We start from the raw sequence: 22,377 nt of genomic DNA on the forward strand, positions 1-22,377 counted from the left end.
GATGACCCTGCCAGAGCTTGGAAACGTGGCTGCAAGGCCCAGGAGAGCAGCACGAGTGCATCCATTGGCACCAGCTCTGCCTTTCCCTTCCCTGCTCCGCTCTGCAGCGAGTCGGCATTGCTCCTTGCCTGGATGACAGCCGCCTGCTCATAGCTGTCTCTCCATTAGGGCTCCTGCTAGAAACCCGGAGAGGGATGTGCTGCTTGGATAAGGGAGAAGGACATTTCAAAAGGGGCTGTTTCTGCCTTTCCCTCCTGGGTTTTTTCCCCTTCCAGATGAGAGGCCATTCTCTGCAGTGGTTTTATTGACAGTGCATCCCCGGGATGGACAGGGTTCCAGGCCGGAGCGGATGCGCATGCAGACGTACTGGTGAGCCACTGCACCAGGAACCCCAGCACAGAGCCTCTGCCCATCCTGGCTGGAAAGCACCTTTCCTGGGGGGCTGTTGGGACCCCTGAACACCCCCGGACCCTTTCCTGCAGGCGAGCAGTCAGAGGGAACTTGGTTGCCGTTGGCCCCGGGCCAGGAAGGATGCAGCTGCATCCTTGGAGTCGAGTGGAGCGTGGGGAGCGCCAGCATTTCCGTGTTATTTTTCGGGGGAGCCACGTGAGGGTTGTGTTAATTCCTGCTGGGAGAGGCAGCGGAACCGGCTGCGGGGTGGCTGAGGAGCTCACAATTAGACCCAGGTGATAACGGAGAACAGCAAGGCACCAGGCTTAAAGGTAGCTGGGATCTGAGTGATGGGCAGCGGGGTGTGAAGAGGAGGAGGAGGAGGAGGAGGAAGCTGCGGTGGCTGCATCCCTCCTGTGCAAAATGGGTGCTCAGCCCCAGCATGGATTGGGGATGCAGTAGCTGGGGCTCCCTGCAGGCCTGGCCACAGATCTAATTAGTAGGAAGAAAGTAATTAAGGGAAGGTGCTGCAGCGCTGAGGCTCCCAGCACAGGCTCCGGCAGACAGGCAGGCACTGGCACGTCTCGGGAGCACCTCTGGAGCTTGGGCCAAGGGATAACTCGAGCCTGGGGCTATTTCCTCCCTTTCCAAGCAGGGTTTGTCTCTCCTCCACCATACACACCTCCTAGAGAAACACACTTCCATCCTGCTTCCTGGAAGAGCAGCCCCATGGGTTTGTAGGGATGGGTACCAGGCACTTTTCCATGCTCTTTTTGGGTTATGTCCTGCTATGACTCACTCTCAGGTAGCCTTGACTTGCAAATTGCTTCTTTACCTGCACCCATTGCCCCACTGCTGTGAAAGAGGCAGCTTAATTCATAAAGGGCCATTTAGGGACTGTGGGCACTGGAAGTGCTGGGCACTGCTGCTTCCCTTTCCCTTCCAGGGCAGTGAGAGCCCCGGCCCTGCAATCTCCAGGGCTGCATTTTGTAGGTAAGAGATTAAATGGAAAGGCCACCAACATGGCATGGCATAAAGGTGGGTCTGGCCTCACAGCCCCATTCTGTTCTAGGGGTGAAGGGGGTAAATTCATGCCCCCCTCAAAGCTGGGCTGAGTGACATGTAAAATAGCTTCCCAGCCAGTCTCTGCTAATGGGTTGCAAATTGCTTCCATCAGCTCCGGTGTTACAGATTGCTCATCTGAAATTGCTTCCAGGAGCCCATTTTGGGGCCAAACACTTCCAAGCTTGGGAAAATAACCATCAGGAGCAACAGTAAACTGTGTTCAGATGAGACACTGTGGGGCCTGTGTGAGGACAGTGCCTTCCTCGCTGGTGGGGTGGCTCCAGCATTAGGGGCTGTTGCATCTGTGTGGGACTTAGAATCATGGAATTATTTAGGTTGGAAAAGACCTTTTAAGTCCACCCGTTCCCCCTGCACTGCCAAGGCCACCACTGAACCATGTCACAAAGCACCACATCTCCATGGGTGTTTGACACCTCCGGGGATGGTGACTCAACCACTGCCCTGGGCAGCCTCTTCCAGGGCTTGACAGTGAAGAGCTCGTTCCTAATCTCCAGTCTAAACCTTCCCCTCGCTGCCCTTGTCCTGCTGGCCACACCACTTCTGATACAAGCCAGGATGGTCTTGGCCACCTGGGTACGCAGCTGGATCACCTTCAGCTGGCTCTTGACCAGCACCCCCAGGTCCTTGTCCATGAGCAGCTTTCCAGCCACTCCTCCCCAAGCCTGTAGTGTTGGCATGGGATTGATGTGACCCAAGTGCCATGGGAACCTCACTATTGGCCCCATCCATCGATCCAGCCCATGCAGATCCCTCTGTAGAGCCTCCTACCCTCAAGCAGATCGCTGCTCCTGCCCCATCTGGTGTCATCTGCAAACTTAGTGAGGATGCCCTTGATCCAGATAAAGACATTAAACAGAACTGGCCCCAGTTCTGAGCCATGGGGAACATCACCACCAACTGCATTTAACTCCATTCAGCACCACTCTTTGGCCTTGGCCACCCAGCCAGTTTTTTGACCCATTGAAGACCCATCCAAGCCAGTTTCTCCAGAAGAATGCTGTGGGGAACAGTGCCAAAGGCTTTACTAAAGTTCAGGTAGACATCATACACAGCCTTCCTCTTCCTGCCTTCCAGCTCAGGGGGCTGGGTACCCTGAGACCAACTGGTCTTGTTGTTAAAGACAGCCAAAGAAGGCTTCTCCCAACCCAGTTGGTTGTCTCCATCACTTTGGGCTGCTGCTCAAGGCATTGCTTTGCTCTAGCTCTGAACCAACAGCAGCTCCATTGCTCCACATAGTCCTGGTAGAGGTCCAGGGCTTCCTAATTCATGAGCACATCAGTAATTATCGGCTGGAAAGCAAAGCCCCAGCATCTTGGTGGGACTAAATGAGGCCATTAGCAGAGCTGCTTCTTGCCATTGCTGGCTCTGGCTGGCCTGGTGCCCGTTGCCATCCCGGGCTGGCAAGCAAGAGGCAGAGATAACCCTTGCATTGCATCTTTTGGTATCTATTTGATCTGTCCTTTTCCACTATGTCTGACCATTTCTGAGACCTTTCCAAAGGAAACCACCACATCTGAACCCTGAGAAGCAAGAAGCCAGCGCAGGCAGCGTGGTGATACCATGGCAGTTTGAAATCAAGCACATCCCCACTGCCCAAGTGATGTGAAGGATCTAGAGCTGCAGCACCCAGAGCGTAACCAGTGGGTTTATCCTGTTTGAAATGAGCAGCTTGCCTCCTCCCTGCTCCAAGCTGCTGGGTCACTCATCCCCGTGCAGACTGTCTCCAGCTGATGGCTGCTGTCTTGTGCTGTGCCCGCTTGGCTCTCCCGACGTATGGAGCAGCCAGTCCATTAAACACTGAGTCATCCTCAGTGGCCTTTCACTCTGCAAGGGGCAGCAGTTTGGATAATGAAAGGTCTCTGTGGCCAAAGCCAGCCCCTGTGGAGAGCAGGGCTGGGGAAGGTGAGGACACCCATCAGCCCGGTCCATGGGTGCCGGGGCAGAGAGGTGGCTCCTCTCATCCTCTTGCATTTTGGGGTGGGTTTCACCCTTTCCTGGGTTAAAACAAGGCTTCCCTAATCAGGTGAGTGCAGTGATGCTCTGTGCTGTTTATGCCTGGATTAACTATGTCCTGATGGGCTCTCCCATGGGTGGATGTGCTGTCCAGAGGCCTTGGCTTATTAAAAGGACAAGCTGTTCAGGGAGCTGGTAATAAAGCCATGAAAGCTTTTATGAACCAGAGTTGAAGGCACTGATATCGCTGTGCTCTGCGTGGGTGAGAAATGAGACAAGAGTTCCTCCATGCTGATGGGGATTTTTTTTTTCCTCCCCCCTATTCATCTCTCTCAACAATTATCTTTTATTTTGATACCTTTCTATTTAAACCTTCGGAACCATGCTCGGGATAAAAAGGAGCCTGAATTGCTTAACAACCAGGCACCTTGTCGCGCGGATGCAGAGGACCTGGAGATGCTGAGAGTGATGGAGAACACTGCTCAGGCTCTCCTGGGGTTTCAGAGGAGGAATCATCCCCAAGGGCCGGGACACAAACTCCCTGGAGCCCATCTCCTGCGGGAAGCAGCGACACCTCCTTGCCAGCAGCCTCAGGAGGAGCCCTAGCTCAGTGTCTGTGTTGCGCCTGGCTCTGAATAGCTGGGGCTTCCTCCTCATCACCCTCAGTGCCTGGTGCCCCTCACCTGCTTTGGGGCTGTTGTGTTTTCCGCAGTCCCTTCAGGGCTCTCTCCACTCTTTTGTCATCCCGGAAACCTTGTGATTGATCAGCTGCAGCTTTCCAGAGTTGTGAATGGCACGTTGCAAACCGAAGGCGGATGGAAACCCTGCAGAAAGTCACTGAGCTGAGCGTGCGGCTTCATTGACTCCAGCAATTAGCAGGAGGCAACGCAAAGCCACTGGCTGCTGCTCAACAACTGTCCTGAACCGCGTTCCCCAGGCACCAGCTCCCTCTTGGCTTGCTCCTGCCACCCTTGCTTGTTCTACCCTGTGTCCAGAAGAAGCCTCTCCTTTGGGATACCCACAGCTCGCTGCAGCCCCAGGCCGCCAGTGGGTACCAGCCTTGCGTGTGTGCACATGGAGGTGAGATGCTGGGATGTGCTACATGGGATGCAGGGCAACAGGATCCTCTAGCTCTTCACTGGGTGCAAATCCAGCCTTTCCCCCAGTGCTTCCTGCTCATCCACTACCATTTCCCTCCCTCCACTACTCTGGCTTTGCTGGTGGCTGCTTGTCCCCGTGTCCTTGTCACTGCCATAGGGCCTGTTAGATCCCATTTTCTTTTATTCCCTCTGACACTGGTTGTGGTCACAACAAACCTCATCTCATTAAGGAAACGCTGAGGATAGCGGGAAGGGGAAATGGATCTCCCCATCTGGTAAGTGCCAGCTCGAGCCGGCAGCACACGCTTGCTGCGGCCCCAAGCGCTGCAGGGCCGTGATGGAGCAGGCAGCTCATGTGTCTTGGGTGTGCAAACATGCTCCTGGAGCGATGGTGCAGGAGCTGAAGGGTTAACAGTGCCGGCCTGCAAACCTCCTCCAAACAGCACCGATGGGAGCAGCAGCATCTCCTAAAGCTGGCAAACAAATTCAAGCAACGCTGCAACTGATGCGCTTCTTTGCAGCAAAGAGGAGGAAAAGCACCACTCAAAGGCTGAGCAGACAAAGGCAGCGCAGATGGGTGCTGAGGGACCCGGCCAGCGCCACGTGCTCTGTGCTGCTTTGCTCCCAGCTAAGCTGAGATTTGCTGCTCCAGCTCCGTGACAGAGGCTGGAATAGGCTGGGAGGTAGGGGGGAAACTACCTGGGAAGGGCTGTAGCTGGGAGTTACTCTGCTCCTGCTACCCCTTAGTGCTTGTATCCCATTTCTCCAGGGGGAATTGTGTTGTGTGGGGAAGGGATACAGCACTGGAAGCTCCAGGCATATAGATCAGTGCATCTCCTTCCCAGCAGCCGCCTGGCAAACAGCAGCCCAGCAGCTCCAAAAGTGAGGTCCCACTTGGCTTCTTGTGCTGTCGTTTGCCTTGAAGAGACATTAAACAGAGAAGTGAATCCCCTAAAACACCCTAGTGAAGCTGGTGGCTGCGGTGGCTACTGTGGAACTGGGTCTGGGGCCACTGGGTGCCTGTGGGAGGAGGCTGATGGGCACGATTTGGGGTGTGGTGAAAGGGCTTGGTGGAGTTGGGCAGCCTGGACCTGTAGCCATTGCCAGAGGGCTACTGCCATGGCCTTGTCATTGCCCCCTCTCACAGAATGACACGGCTCTCTCATGCTAAATGCCAGCCTCCCTTGGCAGCCGAGCCCATGAAGGAGCAGATGGAGCCCATCTTGAACGTGCAATCTCAGCAGAAGCAAAGCCAATAAAGCGAGTTAATTACCAGCATGTTATGGGAGAGCTGGGGATTCCCATGGGATTGTGGAGACGAGGCAGCTCCGGAGGGGATGGGATCCAGCCATCCCTGGGGACCACTCACTGCAAACACCCTCAGCACACTGGGGGCTCTGCAGAGAGCAAGGTCACATCCATCCCTTCCCGTGGGGTTTTCCTGCCTGTGTCTCACGAGGGACATTCACAGGGTGGCTGCAAAGGGCCAGGCAGGGGTTGCTCTCCACTGGGCAGCTGTGGCTGTGACTGTGGTTGATGGGAGGGCAGAGCATCCTTTGCCCTTGTTTCACTGCTGGGCAAAATGAGGAGAGGAAGTGGAGCAGCTCCTAAACCCCTCTGGTTTGAAAGTGAATTTATCTGGGCTCAAAAGACCCCTGGCCCCTTTACCATGCTTTGCCATGCGATGCTTACCAGTGATGCAAGGGGCTTCTCCCGTTGAAATGCCTGCCTGGAGGCAGCGTGTGCAGCTCTGACAGTGGAGGATGCGGATGTGCTGTTCGCCCTCTGTGGTGCTCCTGCTCCACTCCCCATCAGCTGAGCAAACAACGTTTGGGCCTTTTAAATCCACAGTTGCCAACTCGGTTGCCCTGGGCTGGCTCGCAGCTCCCGTCCGCCCTCCCTTTGCCTGGGAGATAAGGATGGCAGTGGCTTTAATTCCTCACTGTATGCATTGACTGCCAATTCTCCTGCCCGTTCACCCTTGATAAATATTGCACAGAGTTTTGGCAGCCACCGTGCTGGAGATAAAGGTCCAGTCCCTCCAGATCTCCTTCCTCTGGGCCTTTTGTCTGCTTATATGTCCAATTTGTTTAACAACCCACCTGCTGCAAGAGCCTCTCTTCCCATCTCTGCTCCTGCTTCCCATTACTGCCTCTGAGCGAGCTCCCTCCTCGCCATGCCCAGCCTTGGCGGGGAATCAAGGACTAAGAAAAGGCTCTGTCACTTCCAGGCCTTGAATTGTCATTGATTCGGGATCGATAGCAGAGCCTGCCTTGGCTCAGTGCTCCCTGGGGCCTGGCAGGATCCTTTTTCCTTGCATCACGTGGGTGCTGAGGTGCTGCTGTGTCCCCACGAGCAGAACCTAATTGGGGATATGGGGACAATCCTGTGCAGCAAACCTGCATCAGTGGGCTTAGCCTTGCTGCAAATCCTCTTTCCAGCCCTGCAGCCAGGCTGGATGAGCACAGTGTGGGGTCCAAGAGAAGGGCTGGTGTTTGGGAGGCATCAATGGCAGTTGTGCTGCAGAGCACTTCCCCACCACATCTGGGCTTGCTGGAAGTGGCTCCCCCAGCTCAGAAACCCTCCAGGAGCTGGAAGCTGCTGCCTGATGGTGCACGATGGTCCTATGGAGAGCACAACGCTGATGGGAGCTGCTCAGCCATGGGATGGGGAGCAATCATGGCAAGCACAAGGATGCCCAGTGCTGATGGTCTCCCCAGGAGCGTGAAGCAGCAGATGTGAGCACTGCTCCTGACTGAGCCTCACATATCAGGGCTGCTGTAGGCAAGAGGATAGGAAGAGGCTATTGATTGGGGTGCAGAGGGAGGCACAGAAGGTCTCAAGCAACCTTATTTCTGAGTATAGATCTGGTTGGCAGCATCTGGTAGAGCTGATATCCCCCCTTCGCATCCTCTCCTGCAGCATCCTGAGCGTTATCTCTCTTATGAGAAGATCAAATTCAGAAGGAGATGAGTGATGCTCAGATCTGGAAGTGCCTGAGTTCAAACGTGGCACATAGGTCTGTTATTTGTGCTGTCCTGCTGGAAGAGCAGCTGTCCTGGGCAGCTTCAGATGCTATTTAGCTTACAGGGCTCTGGATTCCCCAGTCTGGGGGATGGCTCTAACAACACGGTTTGATCCCTATCACTTCTAAAGCCATAAGAAATGTCATCTGAAGTGCAACAAATAACGTTCTGATTATCCGCTGGATCCTAATGCTACTCCCTGGAGATAACAAGCTGCAATTTTCCCCCTGGGCCACACAATAATCGCCCCAGTTACTCCCAAGCACTGGTTATTAAACTCACAGCTCTGCTTTCATTTACAAAGCACAAATAATTAAGCAGGTGTCTGTGTTCGTTCTTTGGCTGGGAGTGACCAGGTTTAGTTCTGCTTTGTGCTGGGAATGAAGCTCTTGGTGGCTATGGAAAACCTCTATGGCTTTTCTATTCTGTGTGGCACAGTTCTGTCAAGAAGCTGCCGGATGATGGACCAAATAAAATGCATTTGGTGTCTGGTCGTGCTGGGGTTGGTATCCCAAAGGATGTAACCTCTATCCAACTATAACATCAGAGGGAGTTAGGGAGATAGTGGGGTTAGGGAAGCTGCAATGTGAGCAGCATACAAAATCACACCCTGGGCCTTGCAGAAGGTGATGTGCTGGTTTGGTTTAGCTGGATTGCTGTCGGGTGTTACTGGGCTGTGTCCAGGACACTGGTGGCAGTGTTGTACCCTGGAGCAGTCAGGGGACAACGTCCTCTTACCTATGTCCCAAGGCAAACCTGCACAGAGTTATGCTGCAGCTGAGATTTCATCGAATCATGGAATCAAGGCTGGAAAAGACCTTGAAAACCATCAAGTCCAACCATTAGATTTGCACATTGCTCCTGTGTGTCTGGATGCGTGCTTGCTCCCCACACACGAGTGTGCTTCTGCACCTACACACGCACCCACCACGCTCGAGCTCACTTGGACAAGGAGGCTCCCAGGTTCTGTAGAAGAGGAGCGATGAAAGCAGCGAGGATGACCAGGATGGAGGGAGATGCTGGTGAATTATGCATGACACAGGGAGGAGAGCTGTTATCTGCATGGACAAAGGCCTGTGCCAGGCAGCCCCGCTCTCGCTGTACCTGTCCCTTCCTTTCGCCAGCGCTTTATCTCCGCTCCCAGCTTGTAATTCAGCCCAAATATCAGAGGAAGCTGGAAGATTAATTTTCTCTCTTTGCATGGCAAAGGAGAGGGGCCACGCTCTCCCTCCAGACTCCCAGCTGCTTAATCCGCCGCCGAGGCCTGCCGAAGGAAAAGGCAAACATTTATCAGTGTTGGCAAGTTACTGGTGCGGGGAGGGATGCTCGGATGCGGTGCTTGCGCTGAGCCAGGCCCCCCACAAGCAATGGGCTCTCGCAGCAGGGCTCGGTGTGCTTGGTGTGTGTGCATTGGGGGGGGCACTAAGGGAAGCAAAACCTTGCCCCCTCCGCAGTGTTAGAGCCCAGAGGGATGTGTGGGGCTTTGGGAGAGCTGGACTCATGCCCTGCCATGACCTGTGTGTCCTTGCAGCGTGGGAGCGTTCACAGCTCCAATATTTAAGAGATGACAAGTGTATTAATGTAAAAAAACCTAGATAAAGATCCCTTGAGTTTAAAGCAGGAAACATCATCTCAGCTCCTATTTCCCAGCCCTCTCCCTTAGCTTACTCCCTAGCTTAAATGAAATCATAAATATCGGCCCACAAAGGTCCTTTGTCACTGCACGCAGCTCCCGGCGACAAGAGGTCATTCATTAAAAGCCAGATGAAGGCAATAGAGACTCCCATTGTTTTTTAATGAGTTCAGGAGAAGGCCGTGGCTCCTCTGCTGACATTAATGCACCGTTTCGCTGCGAGGAGCAGAGACGATGGACTGCATGTCACTGCAGACAGGTTGGGCTGATCCCATCTTCACCCCGGCACAGGCAGGAGCCCACAGCTGAACCTGGTTCATCATGCAGAGGGATGGTGCAAACACGGCTCCTTTGGCCCCTTCCTTGCAGATCTCTGCTCTGACAGGAGGATGGAGCCAGGAGGGGCTCTGCTCCCAAGGAACAAGGGATGGGACAAGAGGAACCGGCCACAAGCTGCACCAGGGCAGGTTTAGATGGAGCTGAGGAACAATTCCTGCCCCACAGGGTGCTCAGGCATTGGAACAGGCTGCCCAGGGCAGGGCTGGCATCACCATCCCTGCAAGTGTTCACACACCGTGTAACCCTCAGTGCCATGGGTACCAGTGATGGCCTTGGCAGTGCTGGGGAATGGTGATGATCTCAACGTGATGATCTCAAGTCTTTTCCAGCCTGCTTGATCCTATGATTCTGTGATGCACGGAGCAATATTCCTCAGGGATGAGCAGGACTGAGGCCCTGCAGCTCCCACCCAGCACATGAGCGTGATGCCATCTGCCGGCCTGTGGCTTGGCCCAGCTGCCAGGAATCAGAAGTTCATTCCCAAAATGTCCAGCTAAACCCATGCTGCCCTCTCTGCTCGTGCTATGGAATCAGTCCTTTGGGAAACCCATGCAGTAGGAATGGGCATCAAGAGAAATGCACCCAAGAGCATCTTTTCTTCCCCTGGAGAAAGGTTGCTGCCTTGAAGTTTCTCGTTCTGCTTCCTTTTCCCCTTTCTTTTCTGCCTTTTTGGAATGCTTTTTGGTTCAGGAAGACCATCATCCTCTAACTGCTTTCAGATTAAAAGGAACTGAGTAAAGGTTTCCCCTGAGCACAAAGCTGCACAAAGGGGTTTGCCATTCTGGACTTCATTCAGCAGGAGCTGGGCATAGACATCAGTGTTTGGGAAGCTCCATTGGTGGATGAGGCTGGGAGGGAAAGGTTTGGCTACTGCAGGGCTACTCCATGTAGCCCTGGGGCAGATTTCTTTGCATTCTGCCCCAACCAATGAGGCCTTGGGCCACCATTGGCATCCTCATAGGCAACAATCCCAGTCACATCGTGGGCTCTTATCTCCAGTGGCTGGAGGAGGCGAATGGGCTAAAGCCCAAAGAGGGGGAGAGAGCAGGAGGGGCTGGAGGAGGCTTTCTGCTGCCTGAAAACTGTGAAGTGCTTCCGCCAGTAATCGCCGGAATCATCAAATTAGCATAAATCCTATTAACGGTTTCCCAGATGAGACATTTCAAGGCTTCTCCCCCCTCTCCCTGCCACAAACAAAAGAGAATATAATTGCTTTGCAATAAAGCAGCTCCTGGAGAGGCTACTCAATCCTTCTGCCTTCTCTTGTCCCTTGAAATAAAGCTAAACCGTGACGATACGCAAGGTGCTTTTGACCTCCCTGCTCTCCTCATGCATCAGGCAGGGAAGGCTGCAAAGCGTTTAGGGCCTGGGCCCAAGCACGTGGGGTGTGATGTAGGACATGGCCCGTTTGCTGTGTCCACATCAGACCAGCAGGGAAAGGGGGGGTTCTGAGATGCTTTTTTGGGCTCCTCCGGTCCTGATGCCCTTGGAGCATCGTGTTTCAGAGGGGGATTTGGTACTATGATCATTGAATACGTATGGAAGAAATCCCATTTGCTTAGCAGAGGAACCCGGTACCTAATGCTGTACCTCAGTACAGGCACCATGGGGGCAATAATCTGCAATCATGTGCCTTTTTCATCAGCATGGGATTGCAGGTGACCGTGTAAGAGACGAGAATTTGCTCACGAGCAAAAACCTCCTGAACCCTTCAAATGGCACCAAACCAATCCTGCCTATAAACACATCTGCCAACAGAGACATCTTAGCTGGGAGGATTTAACCCCAGGCAGGAGCTGCAGGAAGCCCCCAGGGCTGGCGCTGGAACAGTTGAACCCCTCAGAACTGGGGTGCAAGGGGGGTTGCTGTGGGATGCGCACGCACAAGAGGCTCTCAGCAGAGCCAAGTGTCGCTGTCAGCCTCCACTTGGGGCAAATGGGGCTTTTGGATGCTCTTGTGGTCGAGGCTCGAGGTCGGGTCCTTCCTCTTGCTCTGCCGTTGACCCCAAGGATGAGCTCTGCGGGGCCTCAGCTCCCCTATAAAACATAGATAATCCTGATTATCTTCCCAAGGAAGCCTGGTTGATGTTTACTCTTCGGAAGGCCTCGAGGCTTTTCCCGATCTATTATGAATTAATTATTATTAATTAAGTTAAAGCAGGCTTTATAACCTCCATAAAGCAGCTCTGACAAAGCAGCTGGGTGCTGCAGAGCAATCTGCTTTCCAAGCTCCCTTTCCCACTCTGCAAGTGGAAGTGTTTAGTTCCGCTTTCTAACGGCTAATATCCAATTCCTCACTGTTTTGGTTCAGAGTTACAAGATTCGGTCGCATTTGTAGTTTATGATTCTGTGATTTCGCCTCTAAGTATTGCTGTTTATGGCTTTGCGCGTTGAATGTCTGCGGCTGGCTCGGAATGGGGTTTTGCCTTTGGCACACAGGGAGGGATCAACAGTTTTTACTCAAATCGATGTTTTAAAGGCAAAAACGCGTTGAGGCATCATACATCTCAAGGATAACACCTAAGAAACAGCCTCCCGGTGAAGTACTGGTGCTCTGAACCAGCCACGGGCTGCATCAGCCCCGGTGCTCTGCAGAGCCACTGTGTGAGGTCCATCCATGCCCATGTGCCTCAAAGTCACACCTGGATCCTACCTCAGAACAGCTTTTTCTCCCCAAAACAGCCTCTCTGGTGCCAATGGCGGCGCTTGGGCCTGCAGAGAAGCCGCAGCCCTTGGTTCCGAGGGGGCTTAGGCCCTGGCGGCTCTGTTGCTAAGCAACGTGGGGTGGAGGCAGCTGCCAACACTAAAGATGGCGCTGGGCGGCTTCACCCTCTCCTCCTCCCGCGCCGCCCGCCCGCCTTCGCGCCGGGTGTGGAGCAGACAGGCCCCGCCCTCAGTAGACATGGCGCCGGCTTGGCTTCAGCCTTCCAATGAGCACAACCAATGAGAGGCTCGCGTGGGTGGGGAGCGCGCTGGGATTGGCTGGCTGCGGGGATTCAAACCCAAGTGCGGGGCGGTTGGGCACGGCCGTTGGAGCTGGAGCTTGCGCCGGGCCCGCGGCCCAGGTGAGTGCGGGAGAGCGGCGGGGGGACTCCGGCACCGGGTTGGTCCCACCCGTCCCTAGGCCTCGGGACCCGGTCCCCGGTCCTCACCCAGGCCTCGGGTCCTCACCGGAGCCTCCCGGGCGGGCCGGGCCCGGGGGCCGCTGCCTCAGCTGCCGGCTCTGCGTGCGGTCGCTGGGGTTATACCGTGTTCCTGCGCCTCCCCCGGCCTCTGCCGTTGAGCTGGGCTCTAGGGACTGCGGTGATGGTGGTGGTGATGGTGGTGGTGATGGTGGTGGTGATGGTGGTGGTGATGGTGGTGGTGGTGGTGGTGGTGATGGTGGTGGTGGTAATGAAGGCACCGAGCTAGAAGTGCCATTGGCAGGGACGGGAGCCGGCTGCGAGGAGCAGAGCAGGGCCCTGCAGCACGGAGCTTATCCAGCCATTGTCACCTGGACACCCCCGAGGCACCTCCGTGTCTGTGCCTGCCGGTTGGGTATGGGGAGCTTCCCATTGCGGCTCCTGTAGCTGAAGTGGGCTCCCTCCTGGTACCTGTGTCTGCTGCTGGGGGTAACGGATTAGTCCAGGCTGCCCTGGGTGCCCCAGCGAGTTATTGCATTAGCAAAGTAATTTCGGTGTTGCTGAGTTGGAGACTTTCCTCTTCATTGCTTCTGTTTATGCTATTGTTGCTAATGGTTGAGGGAAATGTGCTGACTGTCTGAATGTGAGCAGCTATTTGTGGTAGGAGCTGTAATTTCAAATGCTGCTATATTTAAAACTGTATCAAAATCCCTGAGAATGCTGCTCCTATTTTTATCTTACTCTGAAAACTTGCACATTTTTAGTGGCCTATATAGTACAAAGTTATTTGCAGGCAGGGCATGAGCTGCGTTCTGCAGCCTTCCAGAAGGAGAGTGATTTGGGATCCCTCAGCTTGCCTTGGCTTCTGAACCTCTGTAGTGTTCTGGAGAGTGTTTGAAGCAATAAGGTGAGGAGATCTACTGCCTCTGTGGCTCTGCCATCCATAAAGTAGAGAGGGGTGAGGGTCTTCAATCCCAACAGGAGACTTTGGCTGCATCTGCCTCCATCAAATAACTCAGCTTCTAAAACGTGCCTGAAAAACGAACTAATTCTAAAGCTGCTTCTCTTTTCTTTGGGCTGGTGCCATATTTGCTGCTTGGAGGTGGGAAGAAAGGGCTGGGCTGTTTGTTAAGCTCTGGTTTCTTGCAGGAAGATGGAGATGGAGACTGTGGTGCTGAACTTGCGGACTCTGTGCAACCAGTTTGAGCGCCAGGCTGAAGTTTTGAGTGAGGGAAATGAATACAGTAAGTCCTGCTGCTGAAAGGGAGTCGTGCAAACAGGCATCATTTGCTGCTGCTGAAGAATCAGTTGATGGGTGATGTTATGGGTAATGAGACTGCTACAGGCAGTGAGATTTGAGGACATTTGCATTGTTAAGGAACAGGAAGTTGCACGCTGAGCTTGTGGCAGGGCCACGTTGTAGGATCATAGACTGGTTTGGGTGGGAAGGGACCTTCAGATTGTTCAGCTCCAACCCCGGCCCTGGGCAGGGACACCTTCCACTGGAGCAGCTGCTCCAAGCCCCTGTGTCCAACCTGGCCTTGAGCACTGCCAGGGATGGGGCAGCCACAGCTTCCATGGGCACCCAGTGCCAGAGCCTCAGCACCCTCACAGGGAAGGACTTCCTTATATCTAACCTGAACTTCCCCTGTTTCAATTTAAACCCGTAATCCCTTGTCCCATTGCTCCAGTCCCTGATGCAGGTCCCTCTCCAGCATCCCTATAGCCCCCTTCAGACACTGGAAGCTGCTCTGAGGTCTCCATGCAGCTCCTCCAGGCTGAACAGCCCCAGCTTTCTTAGGCTGGCATTCAAGCCAGCTGGCTTCAACCACCCAAGGTCTCATGTCCTGGCTTTTCTGGTTGATGCTAACATGAAGGAGTTTAGTTTGAAAAACTGCAGAATCTCATGAACATCTCTGGTGTAGGTCGGTTTGCCACAAGGCTGGCTGCTCCTCTCTTCAGCTGGGAGCAGGTTGTGTTACTAGATATCTGCTGTCAGTGAATAGGGCTGCTGCTGCATCTCCTGCTTGCCTGCGTAGCTGAAAATACCTGTGTTTTCTCTCCAGAGTTCATTCAGTTAGCAAAGAACTTTGAAGAGTATAGGAGAAAATGGCAGGAAACAGAGCATGAGCTCGTCAGGTACAAAGACCTCCTCATGAAAACTGAAGCTGAACGTAGTGCTTTGGATGTGAAGCTGAAACATGCTCGTAACCAAGTGGATGTGGAGATCAAACGGAGGCAAAAAGCTGAAACGGACTGTGAAAAGCTGGTGAGTAATCCCTTTGTTACCAGTTAGCTTTCTAGAGTGTTGGAGACAAGGTGATAGAACCACATTGATCTATGAAAAACAAGGGCTGGCACTCAGCATTACTGGTTTTATTCCTCCCTGAGAAAAAGGTTGTCTTCTGTTTTGGTCTGCGAAAAGGTGACCTGCTGCTGTTACCTGTTGGAGCAGGGGCTTTGCAGCCAGTAGCAGTCTATTGACACAAGCTCTGAGGGCATACATGTGGCATCTCAAACACTTCAGATGGGTTCTTCCAGTAATTAAACACAGTTCATCCCGTGGCAGCTTCTGATATGATCTACCTTTACAGGAGCGGCAAATACAACTGATTCGAGAGCTGCTCATGTGTGATGCCTCTGGCAGTATTCAGCTCAGTGAAGAGCAGAAGTCTGCCCTCGCCTTCCTTAACAAGCAGCAGGTTTCTACTGGGGGTTCAGGCAACAAAAGGTAGGCAGAAGAGCATTTTGTCTGAGCAAGTATCGAATGCTGAATATCCAGGCAGCAGTGTACCTCTGTGGCATACTGCACCCTATCAGTAGGGTTTTACTTCTATTCCAGTTTGACATACAGCTCCTCTGAGTCAGTAGCATTGTTCTGGAACCAGGGCTGACTGAAAGCCAAACTCATACAAGTTTGTACTAATTTTCTTTGTATTATTATTATTATTTTTAGGCTGTCTACAATAGATGAATCTGGCTCGTTTCTGTCAGATATCAGCTTTGACAAGACTGATGAGTCACTGGTAATGTAACTCCAAGCTCTAAAGTCTTCCTCCACTGTAAACCCTGGGGGGGGGGTGGGTTAATCTCTGGAGACCCCTTGTGTTTAAATTACTGTGGTGTTAAACTGGTAGAGCTGGTTTGCATTGCTCTGATGTGCTATTGGCCAAAACATAATGAAGTCCTGGCCAGAGGCTGTAGTGTATTTACACTGAGCTAACCAGTGCTGTGTATTTCCCCCAGGACTGGGATTCCTCTGTGGTGAAAGCTGTCAGACTGAAAAGGAGAGAGAAGCGGGTATGTTCAATTCTTCCCCTTCAGATAGATTCCATTGTTAGCCTTAGCTGGCACAATGGCACCATCTGTCATCTCACAGCCACCTATAATGATGTCTGAGCTGCTAATCACAGTCAAACTTCAGATGGATGTGCTGCTACTATAATTCAGAACTGTGCTGTGGATTTAGGTTGAAAGTTAATTGTGATGTTTGTCTACTGGAAACAACTGGAGTTCTGCATATCTGTTCTGTTATGGCCTAGGGTTTGTAAGAAAGCACTGGAAGACTATTAACAGCTTCCAGATTGGGGGAAACCACGTAGTAAGTTAATAGTTTTCTATTTTGTAAAGGAGCTTGTGCTTGTTCTGGTCTGCTGTTAGTATGCAGTATGCGCAGGTGGGAAAAGGCAGCCTGAAATCATCACTAGCAGGGTTGGGAACAGTCTGGGACTCGCTTAGTTGCCCTTTTTTTGTGTGTATGGTTTGGGGTTTGGTTTTCTTCTCCTCCTTTTTCTGAATTGGAATACAAAGCTGGATAGGAGAATTGCTAGAAAGATAATATATTGAGGCCTTTTCATACTTCATGGCAACCTTGAAGTTGCCATGAAGAGCAGGTACTGTGGCAGAACCTAACACTTCTGTGGCATGTGCAGATGGTTGGTTAGTCTTTCTAGTTAAACTGGGCTAATATAACACTGTGTTAAGAACAGAACTTCATAGTCAAAAGCATACTGTATCCTTTCAGCGGTCTTCCAGGCAGTTCACTGAAGGCCCACCATGTCCTCAGAAGAAAACCAGATCAATTGGCTCCACAGTGGACCAGGTATGCGGCTCCCTGTTGGGTTTGTGTGCACTTCCACTAAATATATGCTACAATACCTGTTTCTAGGGCCAACAAACTAGAACATCCCATGTCCTGTCAGTATTGTACCACTAACGACGTATTTTTCATTACAGGGAAATGAATCCATAGTAGCAAAGACAACTCTCATGGTCCCCAGTGATGGTGGCCCAATTGAAGCTATTTCTACTATCCAGACTGTGCCTTATAATGTCAGAACTCAGAGAAAGAGTGGTAGGTATCATGTCTCCATTTGTCCAAAGTCCTGAAGCAGCTGCTTAATAGGCCTCCTAGAACCTAGGTAGCTGCTTCTGGCTTATGATGCCCATTTGCTTTTAAAGCAAAGGGGGATAGGGTGTCAACACTCTTGTCTTTCAGGTCCTCTGCAGCCTTGGAGCAGTGAGTCAAGCATAGGCAGTAAGCAGCTGGAATCCAAACCAGAGACTGATGGCTCTGGCACCCCGCAGCACAATGGAGGAGTGAGGCTGCATGACTTTGTTTCGAAGACGGTAGGTCCACAGGCAGGAAGAACTTGGAAAAGTACCTTCTTCCACTGTGAAATGGGTGTGATCTCAAGTCCTTGTTTAGAGGCTACCCAAGTCAATATTGACTGTATCAGTTACCTGCGTTGGATTTGGGAATATGTTATCCTATATGGTTATGCAGTCTAAGTCAGAGAAACATAGAATTATAGAATGGTTTGTGTTGGAAGGGAGCTTAAAGCTCATCCAGTTCCAATCCCCTGCCATGGGCAGGAAACCTTCCACTAGAGCAGGTTGCTCCAAGCCCCATCCAACCTGGCTCTGAACACTGCCATGGATAGGGCAGCCACAGCTTTCATGGGCACCCTGTGCCAGCGCCTCAGTGCTCTCACTGGGAAGAGCTTCTTCCTTGTCTCCAAGCTGAAGTTCCCCTGTTTCAGTTTGAGCTCATCACCCCTTGTCCTATCGCTACATTCCCTGTCAGAGTCCCTTTTCAGCATCCCTGCAGCCCCATTCAGATGCTGGAAGCTGCTCTGGGGTCTCCACACAGCTTCTCCAGGCTGAACAGCCTGAACTTCCTTAGCCTGTCTTCACATGGGAAAGTCCTGCTGAGTGACTACATTGCACTAATCTCTTCCCATCTGTATGTTCTGAATCATTAGGTTATCAAGCCAGAATCATGTGTTCCCTGTGGAAAGAGAGTGAAATTTGGAAAGATCTCTCTGAAGTGCAGGGACTGCCGTGTGGTCGCTCACCCAGAGTGTCGGGACCGCTGTCCTCTTCCCTGCATCCCCACCTTGACAGGCACTCCTGTTAGAATCGGAGAGGTGAGTGCTGGGTGAGCTGCCAACACAAACGGGCTTATATTTGGTTAGAGGAATGTGCTCAGGATCTAACAAATCTGCTTCCTACAGAAGAGCTCCTGTTGCTTAGAGGTGCATGGTCTACATTAGCAAGATCATTTGTGTTGGAAGCAGGGTAGTGCTTCCAACTGGTAGGGATGCTGTGTTAGGAGGGTGTGGAGTTGGGAATATGGCAGCTCTGGCTAGGCAATCCTGCAGCGTTGTGCTGATGGATGTACTTTAGATCCTGCTATGAATCCCTAGAAAGTATTTTCCATGTCTGAAGACTTGAGTATTCCTTTATTTTTCTTTTTGCCTTTCAGGGGACCTTGATGGACTTTGTCCCTTCTACTCCTCCAATGATCCCTTCCATCATAGTGCACTGTGTTAATGAGATCGAGCAGCGAGGACTGCAAGAGGTAAAAAGAAAATGAGGTGTGAAAAAGTGCTAATGAAATGGGTTGTGGTGTTAGGGAGACGAATGAACCCAAGCATCTCTTACTCATGGTGGGCATAGTGCTGGTCAGTGGGTGACTGTGGGTGAGCAACAGTGGCTGTGCAGAATGCTCAGGTGTGGAGAGCAAGTGGGAGCAGAAGGATGTCAGTTTTATATGTGCACTTGATACTCTGCCTCTAAGCAATGCTTTCTCTTACAGACAGGCCTGTACCGGGTATCTGGCTGTGACAAGACAGTGAGGGAACTGAAAGAGAAGTTTCTTAGAGCAAAAAATGTTCCTTTGCTCAGCAAAGTGGATGACATCCATGCTATCTGTGGCCTTCTCAAGGACTTTCTGCGCAGCCTGAAGGAACCCCTTCTGACATTCCGGTTAAACAAGACTTTTATGGAAGCTGCAGGTAAGGAAGCTGCTAAATGACATCTCCAAATCTTTCCCTAGGCTTGAGGGTCATAGGTTTAGCTGTTGTGCCCACTGGGAGACCCCAGGGCTCTCTGGAGCCCTCATGCTTGCAGCTGTGTTGATGACATGCCATGTGCTTGGAAGGTATCTTTTCTGCTGTACTTCTCTGGAAGAGGAAGGGAACAAGTGGTACTACTTGGGCAGGATACCAAATTACTGCAGTGGCAGTAAATGTAGAGCTTCTGATTTCCTTGTTTCTCAGGCTAGCTATTGCTGTGAGGGGAATATTGTAGCTGTGCCTCTGGGACCACCTTCTGAGGTCTAAACACTTTGGGTTTTTTCCCCCTAGAAATCTCAGATGAGGACAACAGCATTGCTGCTATGTACCAAGCAGTTGGTGAGCTTCCTCAAGCCAATAGGGACACCCTGGCTTTCCTCATGATCCACCTGCAGAGGTATGTCCACATGGACGGGTAGTTCTGAAAGGGGGATGTTGCCATTGTGAGCATAAAGTCTTTATGCTGGAAAACAATGCTTATTCAGAGGCTGCAGTGGGTGTGGGATGGGGGAGCTGTATTACAAGTGAAGGGGAGAAGCTACATCTTCTTATTGTTTTTAATATAGGGTGGCTCAGAGCCCTGAGACTAAAATGGACATCGCCAATTTGGCCAAAGTCTTTGGCCCCACAATAGTTGCCCATGCTGTACCTGATCCTGACCCTATGATGCTCCTGCAGGACACTAAGCGACAGCCTAAGGTGAGTGAGCAGAAGGACCTGTTTGAGGTGAATGCATCCCCTTTAGATTCAGATGAATTGCTGGAGGGAGCTGAGGTGATGCTGGTCTAGTGTCAGTGTGTCAAAGCTGTGTAATTGTCCGTGACATCATCCCCTTGTACTTGGCACTGGTGAGGCTGCACCAGTTCTGGATCTCTTGCTACAAGAGAGACGTGGAGGTGCTTGATGGGATCCAGAGAAGAGCAGTGGAGCTGAGGAAGGGCCTGGAGCACAGATGTGATGAGGAATAGCTGGGTGGGGGGGAAATTTAGTCTGGAGAAGAGAAAGCTCAGGTGGACCTTACTGTGCTCTACAAGTGCCTGACAGGAGGATGTAGTGAGGTGGGGGGGCCAGTCTCTGCTCCCAAGGAACAAGGGATGGGACAAGAGGAAACAGCCTCAAGCTGCACCAGGGGAGGTTTAGATGGAGCTGAGGAACAATTTGCTTCCCAACGGGTGCTCAGGCATTGGAACAGGCTGCCCAGGGCAGGGCTGCAGGCACCATCCCTGCAAGTGTTCACACACTGTGTAGCTGAGGCCCTCAGTGCCATGGGTTAGTGGTTGACTTGGCAGTGCTGGAAATGGTTGGACTTGATCTTGAAGGACTTTTCCAACCTGGTTGCTTCTGTGATTCCATGATTCTACTCACGGGTCTCTCTGTAGGTAGTGGAGCGACTTCTGCTGCTGCCTATGGATTACTGGAGCCAGATGATGATGGTGGAGCAAGAAAACATTGACCCAGCACATATAATTGAGAATGTCAATGCCTACTCCACACCACAGACACCAGATGTTAAAGGTAACCCCCAAGTTCTGCTTTACTGGCTGTGCAACTGCTGTTGTAAAAATAATGCCCCTCAGTCAGAGCTGCTTGAGACTCTGAAGCATTCCTGCATGCTTCATGGAGGAAGAGGGAAGAAAAACGTGCCAGGAAAACACTAGCAGTGTCTAGTGTTTTTGGCAGATGCTAGGGAATGTCTGATGTTCCTTGCATGGCAATGAACACTTCAGCTGTCCCCATGTTGCTCACTTCACTACCTCTTTTTTGGCAGTGAGCATACTTGGGCCCCTCACTACTCCAGAGCACCAGCTCTCCAAAACTCCATCATCCAGCTCCCTGTCCCAGAGGGTCCGCTCTACCTTCAGCAAGACCACCCCTAAGTAAGTGCCAGTGGGCTGTTAGGAGATGTTGGGTTTATTGCAAGTACTAAAAATAGACTCTTTGGAACCTGTTCTGGGAGCAGCCTGGATTTACTAAGTCAACTTTCCCTTCATGAGTGCTGTAGTAGCAGTGCAAGCTGCATGATGGTTTAACTGGTGGCCTCTTATGGGAGGGAGAGCAATGCTTTGTAGGGGAGATGGGTACAAGTTGGGTGAAAGACCCCTGGGAAGGGAATGTGTTAGACCTCTGTATCCCAAATGCAAACCTGATATTTTTCCACTTCTCTTGACCTAGATTTGGGAGCAAAGGCAAGTCAACAACCCAGCTTGGGCATCAGGGTAACTTCTTTGCTTCTCCTATGCTGAAGTGAAGTGGATCTGGGAGGTAGTATTGTCCTAGTGTTTGCACACCAGTATGCACGAGTACAAGAAACACAAGTTCTCTCCATGGCCATTGGCAGCTTACATAATAAGATCTCTTTCCATTTAGCTTCCAGCTTAACTGAGACTTTTAATGGGATTTTATTGTGCAATGTATTTTTATTATCTAACGCTGTGCTGAATTTAGTATTGGTGAAGAAAGTAATATCAGGATTTGTTCAAAGTATTAATAAAAAAATGCTAGAGGAACTCACTGACACTTTTCAGTAGCATCCAGTCTCGTTACCCCTATGGAGTGGAACAGTCATATCAGGATTGTGAGCTTGTTGGGTTTTGCTGTTTGGTTTTTAAAGCTCAATTTTGGTTTTTAAAGCTGCTCTTCACACAGCAGTGATGCTGATTTGTTGGAATCCAGTCTTTCCAGCAGCACACAGGTCTAATTCGTGGCTTGGGCTGTGGTCATGCAGCCTTTAATCCTGAGGATGGCACTGTTGCCTTTGTCTGATGAGCAAAGGATGCTCTGTTTAACGGCCAGAGGGGTTGTGACTTTAGTAAAGAAATGTTTCCTGGTACTGCATTTATAAGGTAAAAACTGTCTGTAGATGCCAACCCCAAAGATTCCAGGGTAGCTTAAATGAATGACTAGTGCTGCTCATGCTGGTGAGGGGATTGAGGGGAGGTTAAGAGCATCCTTGCTTTTGAGAGTCCCTACTTTCCCAAACTGGGATATGTGGCCTGGCTCAGTGCTGTGTGGAAAGATTTATGGAACACATACAGAACCTTATAAAGAGACTGTTTTTATTGAGCTCTGGAAAACTGTCATGATTTGTGCAGTTAAGTAAATAATGATCTGTGTGACCTGTGGTTCTATACTGTGGTTAATGCTTGTTACTTGGGCTATAGAGTTTTACCAGTGCAAGAAAGCAAAGCTCCTGTTTTTATGTTCAGGCAGAGGCAAGCACACACACGTTTCAAAGGATTCATGCCAATATAATCACAACTATATGTTCCTTAAACAGCAGCTAGCCCTTGCTACATTTGTATTTAAAGAAGTAGGACAGGCCAGGGACTATCTGTTTGCCCTCTATGCAGGTGCTTCACCTCCCCAAGCC

At 51.5% G+C, this 22,377-nt stretch overlaps 1 protein-coding gene across 1 annotated transcript; it reads left to right on the forward strand.

Annotated features, from left to right (window-relative positions):
• The first annotated feature begins 12,543 nt into the window (after nt 1-12,543).
• Nucleotides 12,544-21,514, forward strand: RACGAP1 (Rac GTPase activating protein 1). Its single transcript, XM_034071636.1, has 17 exons — nt 12,544-12,591; nt 13,798-13,892; nt 14,715-14,917; nt 15,243-15,379; nt 15,605-15,674; nt 15,895-15,948; nt 16,673-16,750; nt 16,885-17,002; nt 17,147-17,277; nt 17,913-18,077; nt 18,416-18,511; nt 18,749-18,947; nt 19,299-19,404; nt 19,574-19,706; nt 20,387-20,522; nt 20,776-20,884; nt 21,180-21,514. The coding sequence occupies exons 2-17, from the start codon at nt 13,802-13,804 to the stop codon at nt 21,253-21,255; spliced, it is 1,902 nt and encodes a 633-aa protein (XP_033927527.1). The 5' UTR covers nt 12,544-12,591; nt 13,798-13,801; the 3' UTR covers nt 21,256-21,514.
• Nucleotides 21,515-22,377: the final 863 nt, after the last annotated feature.

This window comes from Melopsittacus undulatus, chromosome 21 (assembly GCF_012275295.1).
Source record: "Melopsittacus undulatus isolate bMelUnd1 chromosome 21, bMelUnd1.mat.Z, whole genome shotgun sequence".
Taxonomy (NCBI): Eukaryota; Metazoa; Chordata; class Aves; order Psittaciformes; family Psittaculidae; genus Melopsittacus; species Melopsittacus undulatus.

Bases quoted from the DNA above. Each gene is read 5' to 3' on its own strand.
- RACGAP1 (XM_034071636.1), top strand. From the start codon at position 13,802: ATGGAGATGGAGACTGTGGTGCTGAACTTGCGGACTCTGTGCAACCAG. The intron at 13,893-14,714 runs GTAAGTCCTGCT...TTTTCTCTCCAG, and splicing joins GAGTGAGGGAAATGAATACA to AGTTCATTCAGTTAGCAAAG. The intron at 15,675-15,894 runs GTAATGTAACTC...TATTTCCCCCAG, and splicing joins ACAAGACTGATGAGTCACTG to GACTGGGATTCCTCTGTGGT.